The sequence below is a fragment of the Sturnira hondurensis genome, unplaced genomic scaffold (genome assembly GCF_014824575.4).
Source record: "Sturnira hondurensis isolate 20B ecotype Veracruz unplaced genomic scaffold, ASM1482457v3 Scaffold0002638, whole genome shotgun sequence".
NCBI lineage: Eukaryota > Metazoa > Chordata > Mammalia > Chiroptera > Phyllostomidae > Sturnira > Sturnira hondurensis.
This window is the reverse complement of record NW_028075269.1, coordinates 335,767-362,772: the sequence shown is the minus strand read 5'-3', so window position 1 is coordinate 362,772 and position 27,006 is coordinate 335,767. Positions and strand designations below refer to the sequence as shown.

The window sequence follows — 27,006 nt, the reverse complement described above, 5'->3', positions numbered from 1 at the left end:
CTAAAGCTCCATGAGACAGAGGAGCATCCATCGTATTCCTGGGTCATGCAATGGCAGATACTGTCACCCTTCTCTTTGGCCTGGCCAGGGACTGATCACCCCAGCCCTCGGGAAGTTGTTTATACCTTTAAAATAAAGCTCAGCCTTCCATTTAAGCTTATTTCTCCTTTTTGGGTCTCCTGGTTTGATTTTCTATGGCTGTCTAACAAACTCCCTGAAAACCTAGTGGCTTAAAACCATCATTTTATTTGCTCATGATTTGGGGAGTCATGCAGGGCCCAGCTAGGTGGTTCTTCCGTCCCGTGTGGTGAGGCCACCCACTCAGCTGCACGCGCCTGGCACCAGGCTGGGATAGAAGGTCGGAAAACACTTTTCTGGCGTGTCTGGCACCTCAGTGCTACTTCATTTGGCCTTTCTTGCACACGGCACACTGGGACTTCCTCCTGGTCTGGTGGTCTCAAGGTAGACAGACTTCTCACGTGGCAGCTGACTCCCACGGAGTGTTCCAAGAGGGGCAAAGATGGAAGCTCCAGAAGGCCCAGAAGTGACACGGTGTCACTTCACCATACTTACAGATCAGAGCCTGTCACAGGACCAGCCCAGATTCAAGGGAGGGCCGTAGGTTTCAGCCTTTGACAGGAGCAGTGTGGTGCGTCGGGAGCCATCATTAATCCACCAGCGGTTCCTCTTCAGAAGCTGTCCCTTTCCTCCTAGTCCTAGCTTCTTCCTTCCCTAAACCTTCCTTCTTCCAGCTCCGTCTCATGGGCCATTCTTACCCTGCCTCCGCAGCCTTCCATTATTTAAGCCACTCACCCTTTGTATAGCAGTTTACACCTTCAGCGAGCACAGCTACGTGCAGACCCACCCCTAACGTTTGTAGGGCCTACGTGTATTATATCTACGTGTCTGAACAGTTACAAGTCAAGCTAACAAACTTTTAAATGAACTATATCCTATCCTTCTCCCCTGGCAAATATTCCTTTGTAAGGAGCTTGAAAGTCAGGTTCAGATTTAGAATTCTGACTCCTCAGAGTCTGCTGGAGCCCAAGGAAAGGTTGTCCCCCACGTCCCCAGCTCCGTCCGCCCCCACAAGGCCCTCCTGCATGTGTTTTGTGGATGGGTGCCCCAGCCCAAACATCCAAGCTTCAAACACACCTTCTGCAAACAGTTTCTTCCTGGCCAGCCCTAGTCAGGGAAGAGGGTCACCCAGGCTCAGGAATCAGGCTCAGCACTCTTTGGGCAGGGACCTCTGGGGTTTGTGTTGCCGGGTACCTGATCTAAAGGGGGGAGTATCTCTCTGGCTCTGGCTCCATGGACTCCTCACTGTGAAGAGGAGCGTGCCTCTGAAGGGTTGAAATAGGGGCCCCCTCAAGTGCAAGGTCAGCGTGAGGGATCTTCTCCTGGGTGTGAGGACAGTACTGTGTGTGCCCCTGCACTGGGCCTCCCCCTTTACAGATGGGCTTGGACAAACCCATAGAGTGCTCCAGCACCCCCTCAATCGTCCCCTTTACACCTCCCCTGTAAAATGGGAAACACGGCCTTTTCATGACAGTCACAAGGATGCAGTGCGATAAAGGATGTCAGTGAGGGTTCCCTTATTACCGTGGGAACCATCTTATTACCGTGTCATTTTTATGGTTTCCGGGTGCTGGGTTGAGAAGCCCTAGATGTGAGTGGATTTTGAGCTTGAGGTCTTGCATGAACCACTTGGCATCCCTAAATGTCACACACACACACACACACACACACACACACACACACACACACGAAAATGATGCCCTGGGGCGGGTGGAGCTGCTTATCAGGACCCCAGTGCTGTTTCTTTTTAGTCCTCAGTGATTAAAACCTGGAGGATCCAAGCGACCAGGGAAAGCCCTGATTAAAGGAGGAGCTGGGCTGTTTGACCAAGCACACCAGACATCAGCTGGGGTCCCACTGCCTTTTCAAATACAAAATGAGACGCCTGCCCCAAATTGCCCTCTATGTAATCTTGTTAAACAAAGATAAGGCTTTGCATACAGCAGCATCGGCCCTCGTCTATGGACCGAGCATCAGCCTCCCCTCCTCACCTCAGTCCCACCTGGCTTTGCTCTGGTACAAGCATTAAGCGAGAGTGGTTGCCAGAGCCAACCCTGCGTGGTTCGACGTGCACTAATATGACCATTACACCCTTTTCAATCATCTTTTTGCCCCCATCCCTGCTGGACATCACTTAGCTTAAGACAGACCATTTCTCTGTCAGAAACAAGATCGTCTGGAGTGTGCTTTTCTCCCCCACCCAGCGCAGGCTCACCCTCTGCCAGCTGGAGCCGCCCACCCAGTTGTTCCCACATCCACACCAAGGTCTCCCATCAGCCACACCGGGCCTCTCAGGCCTGCCTGCCCCCAGTGGGAATCTTGGTCTGTTGTGAAAGCCCTCGTTACCTGAGGAATGGATAAAACTGTGTAACATACCTTGCTACAGATTTTGTGTTTGTATATTTTTTCCAGTCTTCCTTAAATAATATTTTTTTGTTTTTAGCCCTGGCTGGTGGGGCTCAGTGGATTGAGTGCCGGCCTGCAAACCAAAGGGTCGCCAGTTCAATCCCCAGTCAGGGTACAGGCCTAGGTTGCAGGCCAGGTCCCCAGTAGGGAGTGAGTGAGAGGTAACCACACGTTGATGTTTCTCTCCCTCTCTTTCTCCCTCCCTTCCTCGCTCTAAAAATAAATAAATAAATCTTTTAAAAATAATAATAACATTTTTGTTTTTCAGTTGCAGCTAACAGAGTATTAGATGAGTCTCAGGTGTACAACATAGTGATTGGATGCTTCTGTAACGGAGGAAATACATGTGCATGGGTCTTTAAGTTGTAAATGTTGGGCTCCTTTAGATGTCATTCCCTTCACTCAGCGCTCTGTCTCTGAGCTCCTTCCATAGTGCCGTGTATCCTCCTAAGTCCTGGACTTGCATGTCTATTTCCTTCACGAAATTAGAGGAGTTTTCTTTCACTATTTTTTCAAATAAGTTTTCACTTTCTTGCTCTTCCTCTTCTCCTTCTGGCACCCCTAAGATTCGGATGTTTCTATGTTTGGAGCTGTCCCAGAGACTCCTTACCTCTCCTCGTTTTTTATTTTCTGTCTTTTTTTGAATTCTTTTTTCTTCTTGCTGTTCCCATTGAATACTTCTTTCTTTCTTGTGTTCCAAATCATTGATTTGATTCTCAGCTTCACACCCTCCACTGTTGGTCCCTGTAGATTTTTGTTTATTTCCTTTAATATAACCTACCTCTCTGCCTTTCTGCCTGGACCTTTTTTATGCTGTTGAAGTACCCGATGCGTTCCTTGAGCATCCTCGTAACCAGGGATTTGAACTCTGCATCTGATAGGTTCCTTATTTCCATTTCATTTAGTTGTTCTTCTGGAGTTCTGTTCTGTTCTTTCATTTGGGCCATATTTCCTTGTCTCCTCAGTTTGACAGCCTCCCTGTGCCTCCCTCCTTGTGTGCTTCTGTGTATTAGGTAGAGCTGCTCTGACTGCCTGTCTTAGCAGTGCGGCTTATTATAGAAAAGCACACCTCTAAGTTGTATGGGGTGGAGCCTTAGGTAACCACCAGGATGGGGCACCCCATATGGCTGCTCTGTGGCTCCATGTGGGGGAGGGCTCGGAGGGGGGACAATGTCGCTGCCTGGCCTCCAGAGTTTTGCCCAGGAAGAAGCTGTGTCCCAGCACTCACCTGTTGCTAGTCAGTTCAGTTTCTCCCCGTATGCCACTGGTGCCCTTTCGGCTGTAGCCCTGGTGCTGAATCCCAGAGGGGTCGAGTCTGCGTAAGCCTTAAGTCTGTTATAAGCCTTGTATGAGCAGTCTCTTGAGAATCCCACAGTTCCTTCCACCACCCCAACCCCCACTGATTTTTACAGGCAAACGTTATGGAGACTTACCTTCCTGGCATTGGAACCCTGGACTGGGTGGTCTGGGGCCAGGATCCCTCACTTCTGAGGTATCCCCCCACTTTTTATCCACCACAGGTGCATGTGGGGCCCCCCATCCTGCGTCTCCATGCTTCTCTGCGCCCCTCCACCTCTCCGTGTGTCTCCGTGCCTCGGCCTCTCCTGCACGTTTGGATGCATACTGCTTCTTTAAATCCTTGGCTGGTGAACGTCCATAGAGCTTGATTTTCTGGTGAATCTCTTCGGTATTTGTTTCGTGGTTTAGTTGTAATTTTTGCTGTAGTCGTGCAAGAAGGCGAAGTGTGTTTACGCCTCCATCTTGACTTGGAAAAACCCAGTTTCCAGACTTTTCTACTTCCCACACTGGTTTGAGGAGAGGATCTGGAAAGAGCTGAAACAGAGAAAACTGGAAAGAAGGTGGTGTGGGTGGAGGCCGGGGAGATAAGCAGGGACCAAAGCATGCTGGGCCTTCCGTGTTGGCCATGGCAAGCATTTTGGTCTTTATCCTAAGGACAAGGGGAACTAAAGCTGGGGCTCTTATTTTTTTGAGTGGGTGTTCAGTCCTGGAAGGGCCCCTCCAGACCCCGTGTCTCAGTCATCTTACAGAAGGCCTCTGAGGTCCCCAAGGTCAGTGAGATGCCCAGGGTCACTCAGCCTCCCAGAGGCACAGCTGAGCTGCCACTTTGCCAACGTCATAAGGCTCCGGTTTGTAGAGGCCCCTGAGGGTGGCAGCCCCTGGAGCCTTGGGGTTTGTTGGCACTACCCCTCTGGGGTGACTCGGATCACTCTTGCTCACCTCCTATCACCTGGAATCCCCTAGACCTCTAAGGGCACCTACAAGGCCCACAAAGAACCGCAAGCCAGGACCCAGCCAGCTCAGACCCGCTCTGAAGCTTCCCGTGCCACCTGCATAGGTGAGACTGACCCAGAAAGTGACAGACCGTGTGCCAGTCCCGGTTGTTACTCGCTGGACCTCAGTTTCCTAGTGTGTGAAATGGGACGATGGAACAAGATGCCCTCTCAAGCCTGTCCCTTCCTCCTCATGCTTTGCATTTAAGTCTCAAGCTCTGGGGGCCTCTGGTACCTCATCACACCAGGGCCTCACTGTGGGCCCTTTTAGTCCTCAGTGTGGGGGGCGGGGGTGCCGCACTCAGAGTTTCACTGACCCTGTCACCCTGGCACTTCTGGGCCTCCACTCCAGAGAGGCCCAGAGAACTGGGCCTTTGTTCGCAGCAACAAAGCTGTTTGGTTCTGCTTCAGATAGAACCATTGTATTATATCCCATCCAACTAGAACTTGAGTTGCGTTTTGTTTTGAAAGCTTGTTCACGTTCTGGTTTTAAATAACTGGCAGAGACGAGGCTGCCCCACTTCTGCCACCCCCGGTCCGTGCCCACTCCAGTTGCTGCCAGCAGCCTCAGAGCCCCTACCCGTGTGGGGGCGGGGACCATCGTCCCCCCGGGGCCCACCTGGCAGATGAAAGGGAAGTCCTTACAGCTGCCTCTTCCCCAGCTCCCTTTCCCTCCCTCTTGTCCCCCTCCTCTGCAAATTCTGGCTACAGTTTGTTGTGTATTCTCATGTGCTGGGCACCAGGCTAAGCTCATTGCCTGTTTTACCTTAAGGTGTCCTCAGAATCCAAGAAGCCAGTCATGTATTTATTGTCCAGAGGAGAGATTAAGTCACTTACTCAAGGTCACATAGGTGGTAAATGGCAAAGGCAGATCTCAGACCTAAGCTTTGTGACTCCAAAGCTTTTTCTGTGGGCCCCTCCACACAGCGGCCTCCCTGGAGACAGAGCCACTAGTGGGGACAGGAGGAGCTGCCATACAGCCTCATAGGGTCCAGGCCTGGAGATACTTATAACTTGGGCATCTGCCCCCCGAGGGCATCCACAAATGGGTCCCATTCTCGCCTCTTGACCTGCCCCCTTCTCTAGCACAGCCTCTCAGGAATCTGCAAGCAGTGCCCACCACCACCCCCTCCCCAACCTGAGCCAACCCCCCTCTCTGGACTGAGCAGCCGACACACTTGGTTCTGCCTCCTCCGTGGTTCTAAGCACCTCCTTCGGTTCTGCCTTCGAGGCCTATCCAAGCAGAAGTTCAAAATAGGCCTGCTCCACCCCATCCCTTGTGGCTTTCCACATCTTTCTGTGGAATAGCAGAAAGATCAGGACTGTAGAGGCCCACAGACCTAAGTTCAAATCCCAGTTCTTCCACTTCCTGGCTCTGTGACCCTGGGCAAGTAACTTAACCTCTGTACCTCTGTGGCTCCACGTGTGAGATGGGACAATGACATCAACCCACAGCATGTTCTGGGTATTGAATAGCATGAAGCTCAACATATGCCTGGCTCAGAGCTGGCAGAGGGGGAGCATAGGGCAGGTGAGTCTTCCCTGTTGGTTAACCCCGTTCACAAAGGTGGGGACCGTCAGAAAACCACTCAGGCCTTCCATGCTCCCTGCATCCCCGCCATGAGATCGGAGCAGTCAGAGCAGTAATCCTGTAGACAAGTGTCCATGTCCAGTGGTGGGACTTCAGACCCTGTGATAGGCCGAGGAGCCCAGCACCGTCTCCCAGACAGATGAGGCCATGCTTCTGAAACGTGGAGAGGTGGAGATTTCTTAAAGGTTATGTGAAGCAGAGAGCAAAATACCTCATCTTGTGTATTGGTGAACAATATGGACTCTGGAGACAGGCTGCCTGAGTTCTAGCCTTAGTTTACCCATTTATTAGCTGACTTTGGCCAAGTGACTTGACTTCCTTGTGCCTCAGTTTCTTCGTCTGTAAAATGGGAGTAAGAGTAGTGCCTACCTTTAGGATTGTGATGGAGACTAACTGTGTTCATAGATGCACTGTGTTAGCTAATAGTGGTCAGAACACCGGCCGACATCCTAGCTCTCCTGTTGGTCAGCTGTTGACCTTGAGCAAGCCACTTCCCATCCCTGGGCCTCAGTTTTCCCACCTAAAAAATTAGCAGACTTGCCCAGATGTCCCACAGGACCTGTCAGGCTATGACATCATTGTTTCTGGAAGCCCAGGCGGGCCTGAGTGTGAGGTTCTGTTGGTCTGGGCCCCCTGTGACTCTGCGGGCATAGCTGGGAGGTCACCCTGGCCGTGTTGGGGGAGGGAAGAAAAGCTGCATGGGACAGAACCAACACCCCTGTTCGTATCACCAGGGGCAGGCTGAGCCGCCTCCCGCTCTAGTTCTGGTGTGCCGGTGGGCTGGCAGCGGGCAGCTCTGGCGATGAGTCACTGACGGGAGCAGCCACGGCTTCTCCAGCTCAGGGAGCGCCAGCCCTGAGCACACAGAAGCTGCAGAGTTTAATGGTGGGTTCAGATGCTAGATGACAGAGAGAGAGCATGGTATTTCCACATGCCCCAGGAAATCGGAAAGCTGCTTGCCTGTAGGCCCTACGCAGTATCTCCAAGAGCTTTGACCTGGGGTCTGGAGCTCGTGCCTTCCAGGACCTCTTCCCTCCATACCGTACGGCTTTTAAGGAGCCATCAGCTGGGGATCAGGCACAAAAGCTGCCTGATCCCCATCCAGCTACAAGGTTCAAGGTTCCCCCAGATACAGGGACTCCCTCTCCTTCTCCCTCCCAGACTCTCACCATCTTCCTGCCTTTGCTGTAGTGACCACTTCCTGAGAAGCAATGTGGCAACATGGGAAGGTCACTTGGTGTCAGGAAGCCCTGGGTTCGAATGTCAGGTCTGCACTTAATTGAGCAAGACACTTAACCTCGCTAAGCCTCAGTTCCCTTGCCTGGAAATCCCCTTCGCCGTGTGCAAGAGGCAAACGCCATAGGAGCTGGCGCGATGTGCAGTCTCTGTCAGCAAGCTGCCTGTGAGTCAGGGTTTCATGCGTGGCGAAGCAGCTTCCTCACTGTGAACGGTTGAAAAGCCAGCCCTTGACACAAGCAGCCGCCTCTCACTGACAAAACGGGGCTGATGATGATAATATCTACCTCACAGGGCTGCTGAGAGAAGCACATGCAACTGCATGTGCAGAAGCGTCTTGGGAAGCGCACCGAGCCTGCCCAGCACGGTGGCATTGTCATTCCCAAAACACCGCAGTGAGGGACGCGGTGAGCAGGGCAAACAGAAGCGGCGATGTCATCTCTGGGAGTGGGACTGGAGGCCGGCAGCACAAGTGGGCCCAGGACCACAGTGGTCCGTGCAGGCAGGATATTCTGAGCCCACTCCAGTCCTTGGCAAAGCACTTAAAGGGCCCTCAGTAATGGTGTGTTGGACGCACATGTAAATGAGCAGAGGTGGGAATCAGCCCAGTTCTCCACCCCACGTACTTGCATAACTTTCTGTCACAGACCTCCACCCCCCACTGCTGAATTTACGGGTTCTTGACCTGAGGTCCGTGAATTCCCTCCAAAATTGTACGCGGAATATAGTGTGTGTTTGAAAACATTATCTTCCTAAGTAAAGGAGTGTTAGAGTTCTACCCAGAAGAGCTTTTAAATATACCCTGCTTGGCCCTGGCCAGGTAGCTCAGTTGGTTGGAGCATCATCGCATGCACCAAAAGGCTGCTGGTTTGATCTCTGGTCAGGCCACATACCTAGGTCTCAGGTTCAATCCCTAGTCACGGCGTGTCCAGGAGGCAACTGATCAATGTCTCTCTTTCCTTTCCTTTCTCTCTCTAAAAATCAATCAATGTAGCCTCAGGTAAGGAACAAAAAACAACCCTGCTTTGAAAGGTGGGCATCTACCAGGTGCTCAGTGAACACCCAGTTGGATTCATTTGGATCCTAGGACTGCCAGGTACCCTGTGGATTCGAAGACAACAAACAAAGCAACAGAGGGCCCTACCTTTGTCTCTGAGGTGTGCGTACAGGCCCCACCGACCTGCAGTTTTTCTTTGCTGCAAGTTAGTTACCTGCCATCTTTCATATGCAAAACTCACGACCGCACATCATCAGGGGCCTGTCTTCTGAGTGGCTGCTCTACAGCAGGGCGGGGCTCAGCCAGCCACACACTCTCCGTCTCTCTCGGCCATCCCACCAAGTGCGTTGATTCTTTTGAGATTTTTTAAAATGTAAGTATAGTTGGTATACAATCTTATATATTGGTTATATTAGCCTCAGGTATGTAATAGAGCAATTCAACATTTTTAGGCCTTCCAAGTCGATCGCTCCACTTAATCTAGGAATTAACTGTCACAGGGCATACTTATCGCAACATTGCTGACTACATTCTCCTTCCCCTTGGCATCTCCCCCCACCCCCTCCCTTCTGGTGACTAGCCCCTTGGTCTGTTTCTATCCACGTAGATGTGGCAGGTGGGGGTCAGGACCCAAAACCTGGGGTTATTCACTAGGCCTCATGGTATCTAAACTCAGAACGGTGATTTTTTGAGAAAAATATTGTTTCTCACTAAAAACAAATACATGTGTATGAGTATATATATATATACACACGTACGTGTATATGTACACACGTTGGTTTATTGGAGGAAATCTAGAATGTATAAACAATGAAAATAGCACCTCTGATTCCACCCTCCTCCAAAGAACTATTGTTAATACCTGGCTTCTCCTCTCCCCACTCACTGTATGGCATTTGTGGCATGCACACTGTGTGCAGGGCGCTCACTGTGTGCGAGGCGCTCACTGCCTAGCGCTCTGCAGGTACCGTTGCATGTTAGCGTCCTGTCTCGCATCGGGCCTACTCCACCTCTTCAATGCACATTTATACTTAATTTTTGAGGCCAAGGGGATCATACTGTTTTGCAACCTTGTCTTTCTCCATAGCATCACCATTTCTTTCCATGTTATTAAATATTCAGCTACAGAGTCATTTGTAACAGCAGCATGATGTTCTATTGCGGGCAGGTTCTGTGCTTCTCAGACTGGGGTGCGTGTACCCCCGAGGGCAGAGCCACAGGATAAATGTAGCGTATTCTCCTGAAGCACAAATCTGATTTGAAGCTTTGGGAGGAAAAAACCACATTAGTATAATATCATAACCAGTGCATATATACCACAGTATAAAACAAAGAGCACCCATGAATTTTAAAACAAAGCATCCAAGTTCAGAATTGTGCGAGCTTATTGTTATTCCCCAAAGACGCAAGTCCCACCCTTCTAGGATGGCGAGAACATCTGAGAAGCACTAGTTCTAGTTCTCGTTCAAGACCCGTTTTTACAAATAAGGCACTTGAGACCCAGGGAGATGGGATTGTCCAAGGTGCGCAGCAGGTGTGTGCCAGAGCCAACCACTGGACCCCAGCCCACATCCCTCCCCTGCTTTTTCAGAGGATGTGGGTAGAGACCTTGCTGCCTGAGTAATTAACCCTCTGCTCATTAATAGTAGAAACTCTTGGCTTCCCGTGTGATCCATCTTTTAACAGCAGCCTTTTTTCCCTACCTTGCTGGCCAGGATCTGAACTGTGCACACCTGCGGTTAGTAACTGTGGCCTTTATGTGCTAGCCCCCATACACTCCAAGCAGCACTTAGATGTTGCACCTAATGCACTGTACTGTGAGCGTGTATCCACTGGTCTGTTTTCCCCAGGAGGCTGGGACTCATGGGTCATCATCATTGTAATCTGACCTTTATCAGGCACCCTCTAGATGCCAGGTGCCATGCTGGGTGTTTTATCTACAATCTTCATAACAGCTTTCCAAAGTGTGTGTGATTATATCCATATATCAGTGAGGAAACCAAGTAAAAGATGATCACTTACCCCTTGTCATTCATTCATTTGATAAGCATTTCCTGTAGGCTTGGATGCCAGCACTTGACTTAGATGCTGTGGACGGTCATGAGGAACCAAAGTGGTACCACGCCTGCCCTTACGGACTTACAGAGGAGTGCGGGGGATGATATTCAACCACTCTGACAAACTTCAGTGAGTGTGAGGTAGCCCAGAGCCCATCCAGCTGCCTCCCCCTTGGCCACTTACTAGCTGGCTGACCTTGTGCAAGTCTGTTAACCTCTCTACACCTCATCTCGGTCTTCTGTAAAAGGAAAATGATCGTAGTGCTGACTTCATGGGGGTCCTCTGACGGAGTCAGTTAGCAAACGTAAATCCCTCAGAGCAGAGCCCTGCACGTTCCAGGTGTGTTGCTCCTGGTGGAATGAAGGAGAGGGGTGGGGTGCCAGGTGCATATGATAGGGCAGGACCTACATCTGGTGACCTCTAGTTGAGTTCTGTAAGATGAATAGAAGTTAACTTGTCCAAGTGTCGGGGGTGACAGGTGTCAGGGGAGCAGAGTGTCGGAGGGGTGTTCTAGGCAGAGGCAACAGCATGTGCAAAGTACAGAGGATGGGCTCCCCTGAGGACATGCATGGCGTGTGGCGGGAACACAGCAGGCAGGGAGCCACACGGGGTCAGCGTCTGGAGGGGAGGAGCCTGTGATGGAAATTCGGCTGTTTCGGGGCCTTGGGCTCTGCGCCACCCTGTCGACCCAGCCCGTGGGAGATGTTTGATCAGTGTTGCGTGAACAAGCAAGCACGTGGACAAACGACGACATTGGCTTCACGTGGTCTTGGCTGTGGGTCTTCTGTTGTTGCCCAACCACATAAGGAGTCCATTGTCCCGTGTACACAGTTGTGTGTGGACAGTTCCATCCCCACTGTCAAGTGGTTCACGTCCCTGTTGCTGGCCCCTGCCTTTTTGGCAGCAGACTGAAATGTTTAGGTTTGGATGGGGGCCTTCAGCACCCAGGACTCACCAAGGGGGCAGCTGGTGGGACCCCTGCACCAGAGTCAGGGCCTCACGTCTAAGCCAGTGCTGTCCAGACTGTTGGAGACATGGGACCCTGTGTCGAAATGATCTTAAAGGAAATCTACTACATGGAACGGGAACAAGCAGAGCTTCCATGGTGCAGCCTCAGGAATAGCGACACAGACCACTTGGTAATACCTTATGCACCTGAGGAAATACGAGGGCTCCGTAAAGCACAGTTAGAAAACCAGGAGGTGAGCCCAGCTCTCATTTTCCAGGTGTGGAAGCCAGTGGGCTTCTCTCCCAACATCACACAACCAGGTGCAGACCCAGAGCTGAATTCCAGATATTTGATACTGATTTTACAATGCCCAGATTGTTCTCCACGCCACCCTGACCGCCCCCACTCCTCCTCAGTCTGGGGTCTCAAGGTTGGGGAGGGGCTCGTGGCTCTGACCTGGGCATGTGGCCAGCCTCCAGCCTCCAGCCCCTGCCAGGGCCCAGAGCACAAAAGTCGCCAACCGCCAACCCGGAGGGCAGGCGTGGGTGGGAGGTTCGAATTCGCAACCTGGTTGTGCCGTGCCTTTTCTCTCTCTCCCTTTTAATTGAGTTTGAGGTGGTTGCTTTTTGTTTCCTTAAGAAATGGAAAAGAATGAAGCTGCGTAAACACAGCGATGTTAACTCCCTGAAAAACCTCCTGCCATTTTAACTCTGTTACTGGAGAAATAAAAGAGAAATAATTTGTCCACCCACACTTAGCTGTTTCTGACGAAGGTAGGTGAATATTGCTTTGCTAATCGAGGGTGACTGCTGGAAGTGGAGCCACGCTGGCTGATCCTGGCTTGAGAGGAAGCCCCGGCTGCCCCAAAAGGAGCGCCCGCCACGGGTCGCCAGGCCCCGAGTCAGCAGTCGCTGTCTGCCTTCCACAGGTCTCCCCCAGCCGGTAGTGATGGAGGCCCTGGATCAGGCCGAAGGACTCGTGGCCTCTCAGAGAGAGATGCCACCACCACCCCCTCCTTCACCGCCCTCAGAGCCAGCTCGGAAGCCGCCACCTCAAGGCAGCAGGAGCCACTCCCTCACTGTCAAGAGCAGCCTCTGCCTGTTAGCTGCCTCCCAGTTCCTGGTAAGGACCTTGCAGGCCTCACGGGGGCCTAGACAGAGTGCGGGTTGAAGGACAGCCCTCCACATCCTTCCCAAGCAGGCCACCTGGGGATGCGGAGACATGAGGGGCCTTCTTGGTGTCCCTCAGTGACTCCCAGCCCTCAGGCTGACGTGAGGAGAGGGCTGGAGTTCAGAGCTGCAGCCTTGATAGCTAAGGCCCTCCCACCCTGCCCTCTGTAACCCCAGAAGCAGGGACACAGCTGGCCCCCCCCCAACCTCTGGCCCTGCAGGGCTCTCTCTGAGGACTTCCTGTCTATGGAGGGATCTCTGGGAGACTTCCCTTTTTGTGTGTGTAGCTGGGGGATCCCTGGGAAGGGCTTTCTCTTGGCTCCCTGTAGTCAGCTTTCCTCCAGAGAGAGCCCTCAGGCCTCCCTTGGGCACACAGCACCTGGGCCCTTCCTCCCGGCTGTGTAGTCCAGACCTCGGGGGCCCAGGTTGAGGTGAGCTCTCTAGGGAGGGAGACGGGGGCAAAGAGCCAGGGCTCCGAACTCAACCCCCTATCGCAGCTTGCATGCGGGATGCTCTGGCTCAGCGGCTATGGCCCCGTCTGGTTGCAGAATGCCACCCTCCTGGAACAGCTGGGACCCGCGGTGAGTAAGCTCGGGATCTCCAGGGAGGGAGGGGACAGCGGGGGGCCCCACCAGCCCCTGCATGGGCGGGGGTTCTCTGAGTCCCACAGACACCTCCACCTCCCTGAAGCTCTTCTCCCTGCTCCCCACCCTGACATGTTTATCCGTTGTTCCCCAGGCCTGGCTGGGCGTGGGGACCTGGGAGGTCCCCAGTCTGCTGCTGGTCTCTGTGTCTGTGCTCCTCATTACCACCCTGGTAAGGTGCCTCCTGACCTGACCTCCGCACTCCCCTCCTCTGGCCCTGAGGCCTGATCCCCACCAGCTCTCATTAGACTTTCTGGGCAGGGCCCAGGACGGGAATCTGTCTCTTTCCACCAGTGTGCCCAGCATGGGGTGGGAGCACCTTCAAAACTGATTACAGTGTTCGAGCAGGGAGAAGGCTGAAGTAGGAGCCCCCATACCCCTCCAAGAAGCCCTCAATGCACAAGGAACTAAGGGGTCAGGTGGGGAGGGGTCAGGGAACAGGGTGGGGTGGAGCCTCCCACCCATGTGAGGTGCATTGCCGTGCAGAGAACTCCCTGGAGAGCAGGGCTGCTCTAGACACCGAGGGCCAAGGGGCTAATCTGTTGGGTAGCCAGCCCAGCAGCTAGGGGCAGCAGCATTGTCCAGGGTCCTTGATGCCATGTGCCTCCAACTAGGTATGGTGCCTCCTGAGGGCTCCCCCAGAGCCCCCCACCCCGGAGCCCCCTGAGGACAGGCGCCAGTCAGTGAGCCGCCAGCCCTCCTTCACCTACTCAGAGTGGATGGAAGAGAAGATGGAGGATGACTTCCTGGACCTGGACCCCGTCCCTGAGACTCCTGTGTTTGACTGCATGATGGACATCAAGCCCGAGGCCGACCCCGCCTCACTGACCGTCAAGTCCGTGGGTCTGCAGGAGAGGTGGGAGGGGTGGAGGAGGGGTGGACTCTGTGGGCCCTGGAGCGCGCTCAGCCCCCAGGCAGAAGGGCAGGTGCCTGACTCTGACCCTGGTGCCCTGGACCTGGCTGACCTCGTAGGCTAGCCAGAGCACACGCGTGCTCTCTAGGTCTGATGCGCGTAGATCAGAATGCCCTGTGGTGAGTGCTCACAGACACTGTGACTGCTCACCAGCAAACAGGCACACACAAGCGTGTGTGTGAGCACACCCACACGTACACTCCTGTGCTCAAGTGAGTCTGGGTGGGTTTCTTTGCTGCAGGACTTGTCAGGGCCTTTAACGTGCTTGTGCTCAGTGTAAGTCGCAAGGGGGCCGTGCGTGGCATCCCCAAAGCCGCTTAACCACATATCATGCTTTGGGAGGTGCCACCACTCTCTTTCAGAGACTAGCTGGGTAAGCCAGGTCAGCTGCAGCTTGGAGTTCCCCACGCCATGTCACGGGCAGAGCACTGAATGAGGAATCTATAAACTTAGCTCGTTTCAGCTCTGCTGCCCCCTTACTGTGCAAGCTCGGGCAATTCTTGTCACCTCTCTGGGACCCAGTTTCCCTTTCTGTATGATGAGGGCCCTCTCCGTTCTGGGCCTTTAGATACTGAACACAGTAGAGACTGTCCAGGGTGGACACCCTTGCCCCCCTGTGCCATCCTTGGAACTCTTTTTCCACCAGCCCAGAGTCCCGGCCTGTCCTGGATAAGATGTCCTTGAGTCACTGGCAACCTCATCCCAGACTGCTGGGCCCAGGACCATGATACAGAGGGCCCAGCCCTGCTTCACTGATATAGGCAGGCCCCCCCCCCTCTCTCTGGGAGCTTCCTGGGGGCTGCAGGGCTAGGCCCTGCCTCCAGTAGTGACGGGGAGAGTCCAGGGAAGGGCTGTGTTAAGGTGCCCCGGATGGAACCTTTGGAACAGGGGCCCACCCCCCACCCCCCACTCAGTCAGCTACTGCACCGGAGGAGGCGGGGAGTCAGGCCTAAGCCCGAGGCTGAGACTTGTGCTCCTTTTGTCAGGGGTGCGATCACAGCCCTTCTGCTCCTCTTGGAGCCCACTCTGCTCCTGCCCTGGTCTCTCTGTCCCTCATCTTCCCACTCCGAGGCCCCAACTGATGCCCCATCCTGCCGCCAAGAGTTACACCCCTTTCCCCATCCTTCCAGGAGGGGCTCCAACGTCTCCCTGACCCTGGACATGTGCACACCTGGCTGCAACGAGGAGGGCTTCGGCTACCTGATGTCCCCCCGCGAGGAGTCAGCCCGGGAGTACCTGCTCAGTGCCTCCCGAGTCCTTCAGGCCGAGGAGCTCCATGAAAAGGCCCTGGACCCCTTCCTGCTGCAGGCGGAATTCTTTGTGAGTCCCCTGAGCCGGCCGCCCCGCAGTGGGCAGGCGGCTCTGCCCACCTCACCCACCTCGCAAGGCTGTGGAGTCCGGTGCCCAGATTTCAGCCTCTGATAGATGAACGTCATTTCTTTATCACCTTTCCTGCTGCCTCGGGCGAGCTGCTTCTCCTCTGGGCCTCAGTGTCCTCATCTGGAAAAGGGGGGTAAAAACAATGGGGATGTTGCAAGGATTAAGGAGAACACAGGTGTGCAGAGCGCCCATGCTGGTGGTGGCTGTCCAGTGGTGTTCCCAAGTCTTCAGTGCTCAGTCCTGTGCTCTGAAAGCCGTAGAAAGCCTTCTCTTCTAGCAGCTGCTTCCTCGACCTCCTGCCCAACATCACCAAGCGTGGTTCAAGCCCCTTCAAAATCTCCTCACCCCTGCGGCTATAGCTTCGGGCGGTCCTAGGTATCTCCTCTCTATACTTCTACGACAGCCTCCGGCTGCTGTTAAACTTCAAGGGACCCAGGGAATGACATCCCTCTTTTCCCTGCCTGCTTGCTCAGCCCGTTAAAAGCTAAGACCTAGGAGATCACAATATCACCTTTGTTTTGTTGATAAGGACCAGGTTTAAAGTGAGGCTTAGGTATGTAGCAATAGTGAGCTTCCGAATACCGACTCCCAGAATTAAATTTGCTCCCCACCCCAGGAGGTGCTGGCATATTCTGGGCCCCATGAGGCGCCCCTGTAATCCTTGACAGGAAGGCCCATCGGGTTACCTGCCTCTGTGGACAGGGTAGGAGTGGAGCCAGGAGCATTTGAGAAGAGTCCCTTCTGGAAGGAGCAAGAGGGACAGGAACCCAGGTGCCTCCCTCATAATCCCCGTCGCCCCAGGCTGCCCTGCTCCCAGTCCGGACCCGATGGCTCTCTGAGAAGGCCTCCGTCACCCTGTGACCCATGGCTCCCCATTCTGCAGAACTTAGCATGGCCTGCATTCCCCAAGCTGGGCCGGCCCCAGCCCCCTTTTCTAGCCTCAGGCCCCCTGAGCCCCTGTAGGGACTGTCCACTTCTAACTAGGCCAGCTCCCCGCCTCGCATCTTCCTCCTCCCAGGCCTTTTTGCACAACATCCCCCACCCTCGATGCTCTGAAAGCCTTCCTGGACCACCCCAGCCCCTGCTGAGATGGAGTTCCCACCCCCATCCCTTGAAGGAAGGACTTGTGCCCTCGGTCACTGTGGATTTTGCCTGGAGATAGAGGAACACAGACTGCACACCCATTCCATGGGCACTTTTACATGTTTTTACTCTTTTGAGTCTCACCACAGTCCTAGAACTTCAGTGCTGTGATCCGCATTTTACGGCGCACATACTCAGTATCCAAACAATGGACCCACCAAGCGTGAACGCTGTGGACTCTGTGTGGTCAGATGCCAAACTGTGTGGATAGATAAAAAGGGAGTAAAGAGGCGCGAGGCACCAGGGTGTCATTCCAAAGGCCAGGGGCATCCCTGACGGGTGAAAATGATGTGGAGAATTGAAGAGGGCTGCTCCCTGCAGGTGGAATGCCACAAGCTCAGACCTGGAGGCCAGGTGGAGAAGAGCCTATTAGCAACAGGAAGAGGCGGGCATAACTGGAGGGCGGGCCTCTTGAGAGCCACTTGGTGGTAAAGACCCCAGAAGGCTTCACATGCCAGGCAGAGAAGTCCAGACTTGGAGCTCTTGACACAGAGAGTGGGAGGTTCAAAGACAGCCTTGGGAGCTCAGGAGGTGCCTTTCCTGCAAGAGAATCAGGGAAGGCTTCTTGGAGGAGGTGGCATTTAAGATGGACAGGACACAAGAAGATGGGGTGCAGCATAGAGCAAGCAGTACAACCCAGGGTTCTGATGTGGGTTTGTCCAGGGCGGGGATACAGGCCAAGAAAGCCAAGAAAGCCACTCAATTTGGCTGTGGCACAGGGAGTGTGGAAGATGGTGGTGACTGACCAGGTCGCTTTTCAAACTCTTCTTCTTCATCAACCATGTATTGAGTGGCTGCTGTGTGCCAGACTGGCCCTCAACAGACAGTAGTGGTAATAACCTGTGTTATGCCCTTGACGTGTGCCAGACCCTGTTCTAAATGCTGTTCGTGTGTGCATCAACTCATTTAGTAGTAAATGGTGAACGAACACACCCACTCCTGCCAGCCCCTGGACAGGAAGTTGGGAACCTGGCAGCCCCCACATTCAGATGTCTGTGAGGATCAGCCCCAGCCGCTCACACCACCATGTCCTCCTGCAGGAGATCCCCATGAACTTTGTGGACCCGAAAGAGTATGACATCCCTGGGCTGGTACGGAAAAACCGGTACAAAACCATCCTTCCCAGTAAGTACTCACTGCGTCTGGGCGGGGTGGGGGGTTGGGACGGGCTCGCCTCCCTGGGGGCGCCCTCCCCCTGAGGAAGACCTTAACCCAACAGCTAGACCTCCAAGGTCATGAGAAAGGATGGAGGGTGGTGCTGCCCAGTGAAGGGAACACCCCCGCCCCCGAGGGCAGCGGTTAGTTCATTCCTTCACACAGCACTCTCGGACCCTTACCCTGGCCAGGCATCGTGCTGGGCTCCGTGGGAACCCAGAGAGAAAGGGTGCCGGCAGCAGCAGCTCCTACACAGTGCATGGTGACGACGAGTGCTTTCATGTCCTGTGCCTCTTCCGAGTGGGCAGACTTGAAGGAGATGCGAATAAGGCTCAGAGAGGTCATTGGCTCATCCACACTCACACAGCTGGGGAGCACAGTACTGAGGTTCAGACCAGGCCTCTGTGCCCCCTGAATTGGGCCCTTGTGTCTGTCCAGACTGTGCACCCATCCTCACAGGCAGGGTGGCCCCATGAGGGGAGGAGCCGCCCGGCGGGTGCGGGTGCGTAGGGATTGCTACGCAGGGATTTCCCCTCTTTGGGGGCGGTTGGGCCAGGTGACCTGATGTTTCTCTTTCAGCCCTGGGGTGTCAGTTTTAAATATTGCAATAACTTTGATCAAACCCTTGTCTCTCTGTCACCCAGCAGAGTTCTGGCCCCAGGTCCCCAGGGCTAGCTTGAGGGGGGGGTGATTTGTTGAAAGTGAATCTCCACGAACCTACTCCACTCAGTTTGTGGAGTGACAAGGCTTTAAAAAGCAGTTTTGCCATCAGCATCTTCAACAATATGTAAGATGTCATGACTTATTTTTAACTTTTAAAATAGCAACTTGTGGTTGCTATGGTTACACAGTCTCTAGGTAGTTCCAGTTCAACAAAGCACCATGTAAGGCCGGGATACACTGTTCCAGCTGCTCACCTCTTCCCTGTCTTGCTCCCCCCACACCCTTCTACCCCACCTGTGGGAGGGGCTCGGGCACCTCAGAACCCAGGCCTGTGCTGGCTTCTCAGCACGGCCGCTAAGGGAGGAGCGGCATCAGGCCACCTGGTCCTGGATTGCTGAGAGGCCTTGAGACACCCCAAGCCCCCAGGCCTCGGAGCCCAACAGCAAAAGTTCTCTGTGACCAGCAAGAATGGACCCCTGCCCTCGGAGACTGGGATAGGGGGCAGTAGCAGAAGGCAGGCCAGGCTTGGCAGAGGCCCCCCCTCAGCCCCAGGACACCCTGAGGGTCGTTCCTGCAGTCATTCCGCTCCAGTTTCCTGAGTCCCTGCCCCTGCAGCTGAGAATTCAGACAGGAATGAGGCACAGACCGGGCACAGGGAGCTCACAGGCCAGTGGGAGAGATGGCCCCGTGGACAGGTACAGGGTGACCGGGAGCCCAGCAGTCAGCACTGAGAACGAGATGCGGGAGGGCGGTTTCTGCCCGTCTCACCCCGTGTCCCAAACTCCAGTCATGCCAGGAACGTCACAGACACTCCCCCATCTGCGGGAACATATGTCTCTCAGATCTGGTTCCCCTCCTCCGTCCTGTCAGTGACTTTTTAGGGGCAAAGAGTAGTTGCTCAGTTTTGGGGGTGCCATTTACATGGGCTGCATGGACGACTGATTGATGCCCCCAGGAACCGGGTGGGGCAGGGTAGCCCACCAAGCCTGACATTTCTCACTGGGGTCACCGCAGCCATCTACCGGCCTGACTCCCACAGCCCTGCCCCCGCCCCGTCCACCCTCCACCCAGTCAGCCAGGTGATGCAAAGCTGAAATCTAATTGTGCCTTTCTCCTCCTCAAACACTATCCTGTCACCCTGGAATCCTCGCGTTCAGGTGCAGCCTGGTGAGCACAGCCCTTTGTCAGCAGGTCCCTCTCCAGTTCATCCCTCACCCTGCCCAATGCGCCCTCAAACCTGGCCCAGGTGCCACCTCTTCTGGAAGTTAGGGTTACAGCCTGGTCCCCCAAATTCGAGGCCTCCTCTGTGTCCCCGGGCCCCAGGACTCACAGGCCACACACTGCCCTTTCCCCCCTCCCCCGCCCAGCACTCGGGGGCAGGGTGGACGTCTTGTTTATGCAGGAGTTTCCGCTCTCAAAGCACAGTGCCAGGCACAGAAGCCGTGTGGTCAGAGGGCCCACAGGACCAGTCCCGTCCCCGCCGTGGTGCTTGAGTACTCTGGCCAGCACCCACTTCCGGCACCTAATCTGAGCTGGCGCCAACAAGGAGAAGGCAGACAGCCCAAGTGGAAAGCCCTGCCACTCTCTGCTGCTGGTCCCCGAGTGCCCCTCTGCTTACCCTCTGCTCCACTTCCGACACCCTGCCACACTCCTGTCCGCAGAGCTGCCCCTGCCCCACCTGCTCCCATCCCCAAATCAACCCGCCAAAACCTCAGGCACTGGGGCGGGGCACACTAGGGCCGGAGAGCAGAGGCTGGTGCCTTTTCTCCTGCCGGGGTTGGCATCCTTCTTTTTATTGTTAACTCATGGTAACACTGTAATGACAGCAGTAATGGTGGCAGCAGCTTTCTGTGAGATGTTTTTCGTGTGTCAGGCCAAGTTACCAGTCTGAGGACTCGGTACCGTTCATCCTTTGACCTTTACAAGAGTAGTCAGGTGATGGTGAAAGGGATGTCCCCAGGGTACAGAGAAGGCATGAGGGAGATTAAGTAAGCAGGCCACGTGGAGACAGCTAGCACCTAAGAGCCAGGATGTGAACCAGGCTGTCTGGCTCAGGGGTGTAGGCGCTTAACCTTCCCCTGTGCTTTGAGAGCCGTGCTGTGCACAGCTTCGGTGCTGTTCACCCGGCCCTCCCTGTACAGGAGAAAACAGAGGCCCGGAGAAGGAGTGAGACAGTGGGCTGGTGACAGAGCGGGGCCACAGCCAGGCCCCTGGGCCCCAGCCAGCTTCCTGTCCACCCCCACACCGTGTCCATCCCAGTCCCAGCCTCTGCAGGCTGACGGGGCAGTCAGTACAGAGAGGCCGGAGCTGAGACAAAACAGATTCCACTCGGGAAGAAGAGCAGGGTGTTATGAGAATGGATTACTATGAGATTTGAGTTGTGAATGGATAGCAGAGGGAGGAGGAGGAGCCTCTGTGTGCACACGTGTCTGCTGCTGAAACCCAAGTCTCATCTCAGACGAGGCGGGCTTTACTGCTCTTATCCCAGTGTTCTTCTTCCTCGGCTTCCGTCCCCCAAATTTACAGCCCCTTCTAGTTGGAAACTGCTTTACGGTGTACATAGCACTTTCACATTGGTTTTCTCAGTTATCTTCCCAGCAATCCTAGGAAGTACGTATCTTTATCCCATATTACAGACAGGGAAACTGAGGTTTACAAAGGCCATGTGCTGTACATAGCATGCTGACGAGAGCACCTGCTCAGACTCTAGCTGCCCCTGCTCTCCAGGATGTGTGCCCCAAGCTTTCTTCTCCAGAATGTGAGGCACAGTGAGGGCCGTGTAAGAGCCACAGGCAAGAGGCTGGCATCGAGGCTGCAGAGGCAGAGTCCTAGGGCCTTGCCCCCCCCCCCTTCAGCCTGGACCCTACCTCCTCAGTGGGCTGTGGGGAGGGTCAATATTTTGTTACCAAGCTGGGGAAGGAGGAACTTTGAATCCCAGAAGAAATGGGGGTGCCCTAAATGGGCCAGACCAGGTGGGTGCTGCCCCAGGAGGATTGCACCTGTCAGACCCCAGCCCCACCTGTCTCCCCCACCCCAGACCCTCACAGCAGAGTGTGTCTGACCTCACCAGACCCTGATGACCCTCTGAGTTCCTACATCAACGCCAACTACATCCGGGTACGTAACCCCATCCCACCAGCCTCTCCCTGAAAAGGACATCCATGCTGGTGGGCTCCATCCTCTGGGCTTGTTCCTCAGCCAACGCACCTGCCGCCAGCCCCCCGGGAGAGCCTGAGGGTGGGGACTGGGCCCCGGGAACACTGCACCTGACCCTGACAGCCTGGATGTGGTTGGTCGCAGGGCTATGGTGGGGAGGAGAAGGTGTACATCGCCACACAGGGCCCCATCGTCAGCACGGTCGGCGACTTCTGGCGCATGGTGTGGCAGGAGCACACGCCCATCATCGTCATGATCACCAACATCGAGGAGATGAACGAGGTGGGCACCCTGTGCGGCTTCCAGGTGTCGCTGCTTTGAGCCCTTGCCACGGCCCTTGTTCTGTGTTCTCACAACAAGCTAGTGAGTCAGCAGTGTCCGCTCCACTGTCGAGATGAGGGAGCAGGAAGCTCAGCAAGGTGGAGTCGTTCACTCAGGGCCACACCAATGGTCTCAGGCGGAGCCTGGAGCTGGCCTCTCCACCTCCAGTGCCCGTGACCTCCAACTAGGTGCCTGCGGCCTCCTAGGCTGCCAGGGCTGACGCTGGCTACTTCCTTACCCATAACAATCCAATTAACCGAAGCCCTAGAAAAGTCCTTCAAAATGGGTGTTACCAAATTGGGACCACTGTAATAGCATAATCAATAAAATATGATTTTAAAAAATGGGCATTACTACCATTGCACAGATGCGGAAACTGAGGCTCAGAAGAAGGAAGTAACTTGCAGGTTAGGAAACTGAGATACGAACCTGGTGCTCTAACCGCAAACCTGTTGCCGTCATATGTCCCTCCCGCTGGCCCTGGAGGGGCACTGGGGAGAGAGTGGCTGGGGGCTGGGGGTATACCACAGCCTGATCTTGGCCCCCCACAGAAGTGCACGGAGTATTGGCCAGAGGAGCAGGTGGTACATGACGGTGTTGAGATCACCGTGCAGAAAGTCATTCACACTGAGGATTACCGGCTGCGACTCATCTCCCTCAGGGTAAGGCCTGGGGCTGGGCTGGGCTGGGCTGGGCTGGGAGGATGCGGGCAAGGGCACTATTGAGGACATCACCGAGAACAGTGTTCTAGAGTCCACTCTGGCAGAAGTCAAGTCCTGTGTCTTCCAGGATTTACTGATGAGCAAGGATGAGGGAGGGGTGAATGGACTTGGGCACAGAAGCAGGACCAAACCTCAGTGGTGTTTCATGCTGTTGGGGTCTCTGTGCGTCTGCACTGTCATTCATGATGCCGCCTAGCACCCAAATCCAGGACTGTCTGGATGAGGGGTCTCCAGCTGCCTGCAGTACTGTCCTTGTAGGAGCATGGTGACTTTGAGATCCTGGCTAGAAGCATCCCTTTCACCTGGGCTACTGGCCTTCTGGCCCGTAGAGCCCAATCTGTCCACCAGAGGGCAGGCACACCTTGCATTGGGGTTGAGCAAGGAAGTTGTGACCACAAAAAGGAAAAAAAAAGGAGACACAAAATATGAGCAATACAAAACGGCCCAGAAGAGTGGGGGAAGGCATCCTCCCACCCTGAAGTTGTGCTTCTTCCAAGAGCAGCAAAACAGAGGAGACTGTTCCTTTGGAATCAAGAGGATCAGTGTGTTATCTTTTTGACAAATGATAAGAGCCACGTTTGGGAAACTCCAATAACCCCAAAGGCTGGGAGAGGTGAGCTGGGCACCAGGAAAATGATGCCCTATCCAGAAACAGCTTGGGAAGTCCAGTAGTGCTGGTGACCACACGGCCCAGTTCAAGGCCTGAGCCCTGTCCCTCCCAGCTGCCCTCTCTCCCACTGGGGAGGATGCGAAGTGGGGTGTTGCGGAGCACTGGGCCCCCAGAAGGTAGTGCCCACCTGGACAGCTCTGAGATACAGACCTGGTGGAGGCAGAGGCTGTGGTAGCTGCCACAGCCAGGTAACTCGGGGGACTGAGGAACCAGCTTCCTGTTTCTCCAGGAAGAGTGGTTGGGAGGAGGTGGGGCTGCCTCATCTTCTTGGTGCCACAGGACCCGTTAGGGAAGAACCAGGGCAGCTTGGGGTTCGGAGGCATTTACTGTGGTCCATAAACAGTTATGTGCACCTGCACCAGCCTGGTTCTGGGCGGGGCACTGGGGACGGAGCTGACTAAAGCCTGTACTCTCCTCGAGGAGCACCCATCCAAAGGCAAGCATTGAGCTAGAGATAGGTAAGGACACAGAAGGACACTCTGCCAGCTGGGGTGCTCCCTGTGTCCTCACCCAGTCCTTCCTGAGGGCTTCCTAGAAGTGGTGACGTTGGAAGTAGATGAGTAAGAGTTGACCAAGGGGCAAACAAATGGTGGTTTTTTTCTCTGCATTCCAGGCAGAGAAGAAAGTAAGGGCATGAAAGTTAGAACATCTCAGTGTGTGTGTGTGTGTGTGTAGGAGAGGGTTTAGCTACACACCATTTGGAATGTGGGAGCGCCGAGGTCTAGCCCAGGGGGCCAGAAAGAACAGGCCTGGAAGGCCTGACTGTGCACCCAGTGTTTGCCAGGCTGAAGGCCGAGGGGACTGGGTTTGTTCAGGGAGCAGGGAGACCCACGAAGGGCTCTGAGCAAGCGGGTCCAGGTCTGCACTGCAGACAGACCTTTTTGACTGGTGTGGAGATGGGATAGTCACGCAGAGGAGAGAGGCCTGCCCAGGGGAGAGATGACCAAAGCCAGAGCGGAAAAAGGCAGGGTGGGTTGGGGCAGGGGGAGGAGGGAAACAACACTCACTGGGGGTTGGGGTCGTCAGGGTCAGGGTCAGGGTGGGCAGGCCAAGCGGGTGAGAGGAAGGAGCTCTGGTTCTGTGACCGAGGGGCAACTAGGCTGTCTGTTAAATGAGGAGCTGGGGACACGCCTCTTGTGGACAATGCCAGAGTAGCAGGGGCAGAACTGAGGTGAAGACCAGTGCTGGCCCCGCTGACCAGCTGCCACTGCCAGACTGGCTTTGGGTCTCTGTATGGTGCCACTCTGCAGTGCGGCGGAGATGGCAGAGGCCAGAGGCCCCACTGCCTGTGTCCTCCCTCCTGTGTCCTTCCTCCCATCCCCTCCCCATCTCTGGGCTGCTCAGTGGGCTCAGAGAGCTCACAAGTCTCTGGGGCGGGCCTCTGTCTCCTGGTCAGAGCGGGACGGAGGAGCGAGGCCTGAAGCATTACTGGTTTACATCCTGGCCCGACCAGAAGACCCCAGACCGGGCCCCCCCACTCCTGCATCTGGTGCAGGAAGTGGAGGAGGCTGCCCAGCAGGAGGGGCCCCACTGCGCCCCCATCATCGTCCACTGCAGGTGGGTCCTCCCAGCCACCCCCGCCAGGGCCGGGCAGCCCCACCCCTGCTGCCCCACCCCCTCACCCCACCCATCGCCTCGGCCCTCAGCGCAGGGATTGGGAGGACTGGCTGCTTCATTGCCACCAGCATCTGCTGCCAGCAGCTGCGGCAGGAGGGCATGGTGGACATCCTGAAGACCACGTGCCAGCTCCGTCAGGACAGGTCAGCCCATGGGCAGGGCAGGGGCACGTGGAGAGCTTGAGCCCTAGGGGTTGAAGGGAGAGACTGACACATGCTTGGGGCAAGGGGCAGGAGCACACTGGGCACGGACCTGGCTGATGGGGTAGGGAAGACAGGTAGGTGAAGGGTGGATCTGCATGGCTGGTGGCTGGACGGAGAGGAAAAAGAAACAGCTGCTGACCCAAAGGGCAGGGGCTGAGGGGTGAGACACACCATCTCTGTGCCTGCTGTCTGTGCCCGGGCTGGGGGGGGCAAGGAGGGGCAGAGGGAGTGGCTGGCCAGGGGTGGCTTCTCCAGGCTGCACAAAGGCAAGGCCCTCACACGTGGTTGGTTCTCCGTGGGCGTGGGGCACCCTCCCACAGCCCGCCCCTCAACAACCCACCCTCGCTGTGCATCTCTGCTGGGCAGGGGCGGCATGATCCAGACCTGTGAGCAGTACCAGTTTGTGCACCATGTCATGAGCCTCTATGAGAAGCAGCTGTCCCGCCAGTCCCCAGAGTGACCTCCCTGCCCCCACCCCGAGGTCCTCTGGGCACCACCCAGCCTGAGTCTGGGCCCTCACCCCAGCCGCACCCCAGGGCCTGCCTCGGGGCCTGGCCTGCTCCCTGCCCCCTCCCCTGCTTCCTTCTTTCCAGCCTGGCCCCTGCCCCTCCCCTCCCCCCGCCACGTAGCTCTTCCTACTGTATATACTGGGGGTGGGGCACGGGGGGAGGGATGTGCCAGGCCAGGCCTGGGGCCCCAGGGCCTGACCCACACCATGCGGACCTGGGGCCTCAGTTTTTAACGACGGTTCCGTTGCTACTTGATTCAAAATGTTTCTGTGCCGCACTCCAAGTGTCCCGCCACAGCGTGTTCGTCTGTCCACCCATCTCTGCTGTCTGTACCGGACACTGTGTCTCCTCAGCCTGGGAAAGGGGTAACATGCTCCAGCCCCTGAGTGGCTCAGCCAGAGGTGCCTGGCACGGGCCCCCACCCGACTCCTTCCAAGGAGATGGCATTTTGCCCCCAGTTATTGGGACAGGGCGGGGAGAAGGGCCTAAGGACCCAGAAGTAAGGCGTGGGGAGAGAGATCTCAGCCAGGAGCGAGGTCTCTGGGTTGGGGTGGGGGGTGTCACAGCCCGGATGGCCTCTAGGTGTCAGGTGCCCTCAGGAGGTAGTGACCAGCCTGGGAGGCATGGGGAGGAAGGGGCAGATGGGGGGCTGTGAACCCAGAAGGCCCGGGCCCTGGTAGGGGTGGGAGGGCAAGGGGGAGCTCCAGGGGTGGGGTGGGGGCTCAGCCCAGCTCTGAGTGGAAGGTTTCTCTGTCACTGTGGGAAGCCTTCCCAGAAGTCTTGCTGCGTGTAGCTCTGTGTGAGTTCCTGTGTCCACATGTGTGTTGAGAGCCCATCAGCAGGGCATGCATGACTCTTTGGCAACATGTGTTATCTTGGAGCCACGTGTTTTTATTGCTGACTTTAAATATTTATTCCACGGCAGACAGAGACATTTGGTGTCTTTTTATAATTTGCTCGTGGTCATTGAATAGAGCAATAAACAGCATTTTGAGCAAAACTAGCCTCCTGGGTCTGTGTGATCTCCTCTTCCCACCATTCCCTGCCTCCCTGTACTATCTTCTCCTCTTCCGAGTGTGCACACATGCACACCCATGGGCACACACACAACACTGCCTGGCCCTCGATCTCCCTG

General features: G+C 55.3%; 1 protein-coding gene across 2 annotated transcripts in view; it reads left to right on the top strand.

Annotated features, from left to right (window-relative positions):
• The window catches only part of PTPN5 (protein tyrosine phosphatase non-receptor type 5), a 47,044-nt gene extending 20,173 nt beyond the window's left edge, over positions 1-26,871 (top strand). The window contains exons 3-14 of one of the 2 annotated variants that reach the window (XM_037040366.1): positions 12,535-12,728; positions 13,273-13,356; positions 13,514-13,591; positions 14,034-14,254; positions 15,463-15,652; positions 17,896-17,980; positions 21,711-21,790; positions 21,974-22,111; positions 22,702-22,812; positions 24,939-25,099; positions 25,189-25,302; positions 25,729-26,871. In XM_037040366.1, coding sequence (XP_036896261.1) covers positions 12,535-12,728; positions 13,273-13,356; positions 13,514-13,591; positions 14,034-14,254; positions 15,463-15,652; positions 17,896-17,980; positions 21,711-21,790; positions 21,974-22,111; positions 22,702-22,812; positions 24,939-25,099; positions 25,189-25,302; positions 25,729-25,822 — 1,550 coding nt within the window. In that variant the 3' untranslated portion in view covers positions 25,823-26,871. Of the gene's footprint in view, positions 1-12,534; positions 12,729-13,272; positions 13,357-13,513; positions 13,592-14,033; positions 14,276-15,462; positions 15,653-17,895; positions 17,981-21,710; positions 21,791-21,973; positions 22,112-22,701; positions 22,813-24,938; positions 25,100-25,188; positions 25,303-25,728 lie in introns of both variants that reach the window. The other variant, XM_037040365.1, reaches the window with a different exon arrangement.
• Positions 26,872-27,006: the final 135 nt, after the last annotated feature.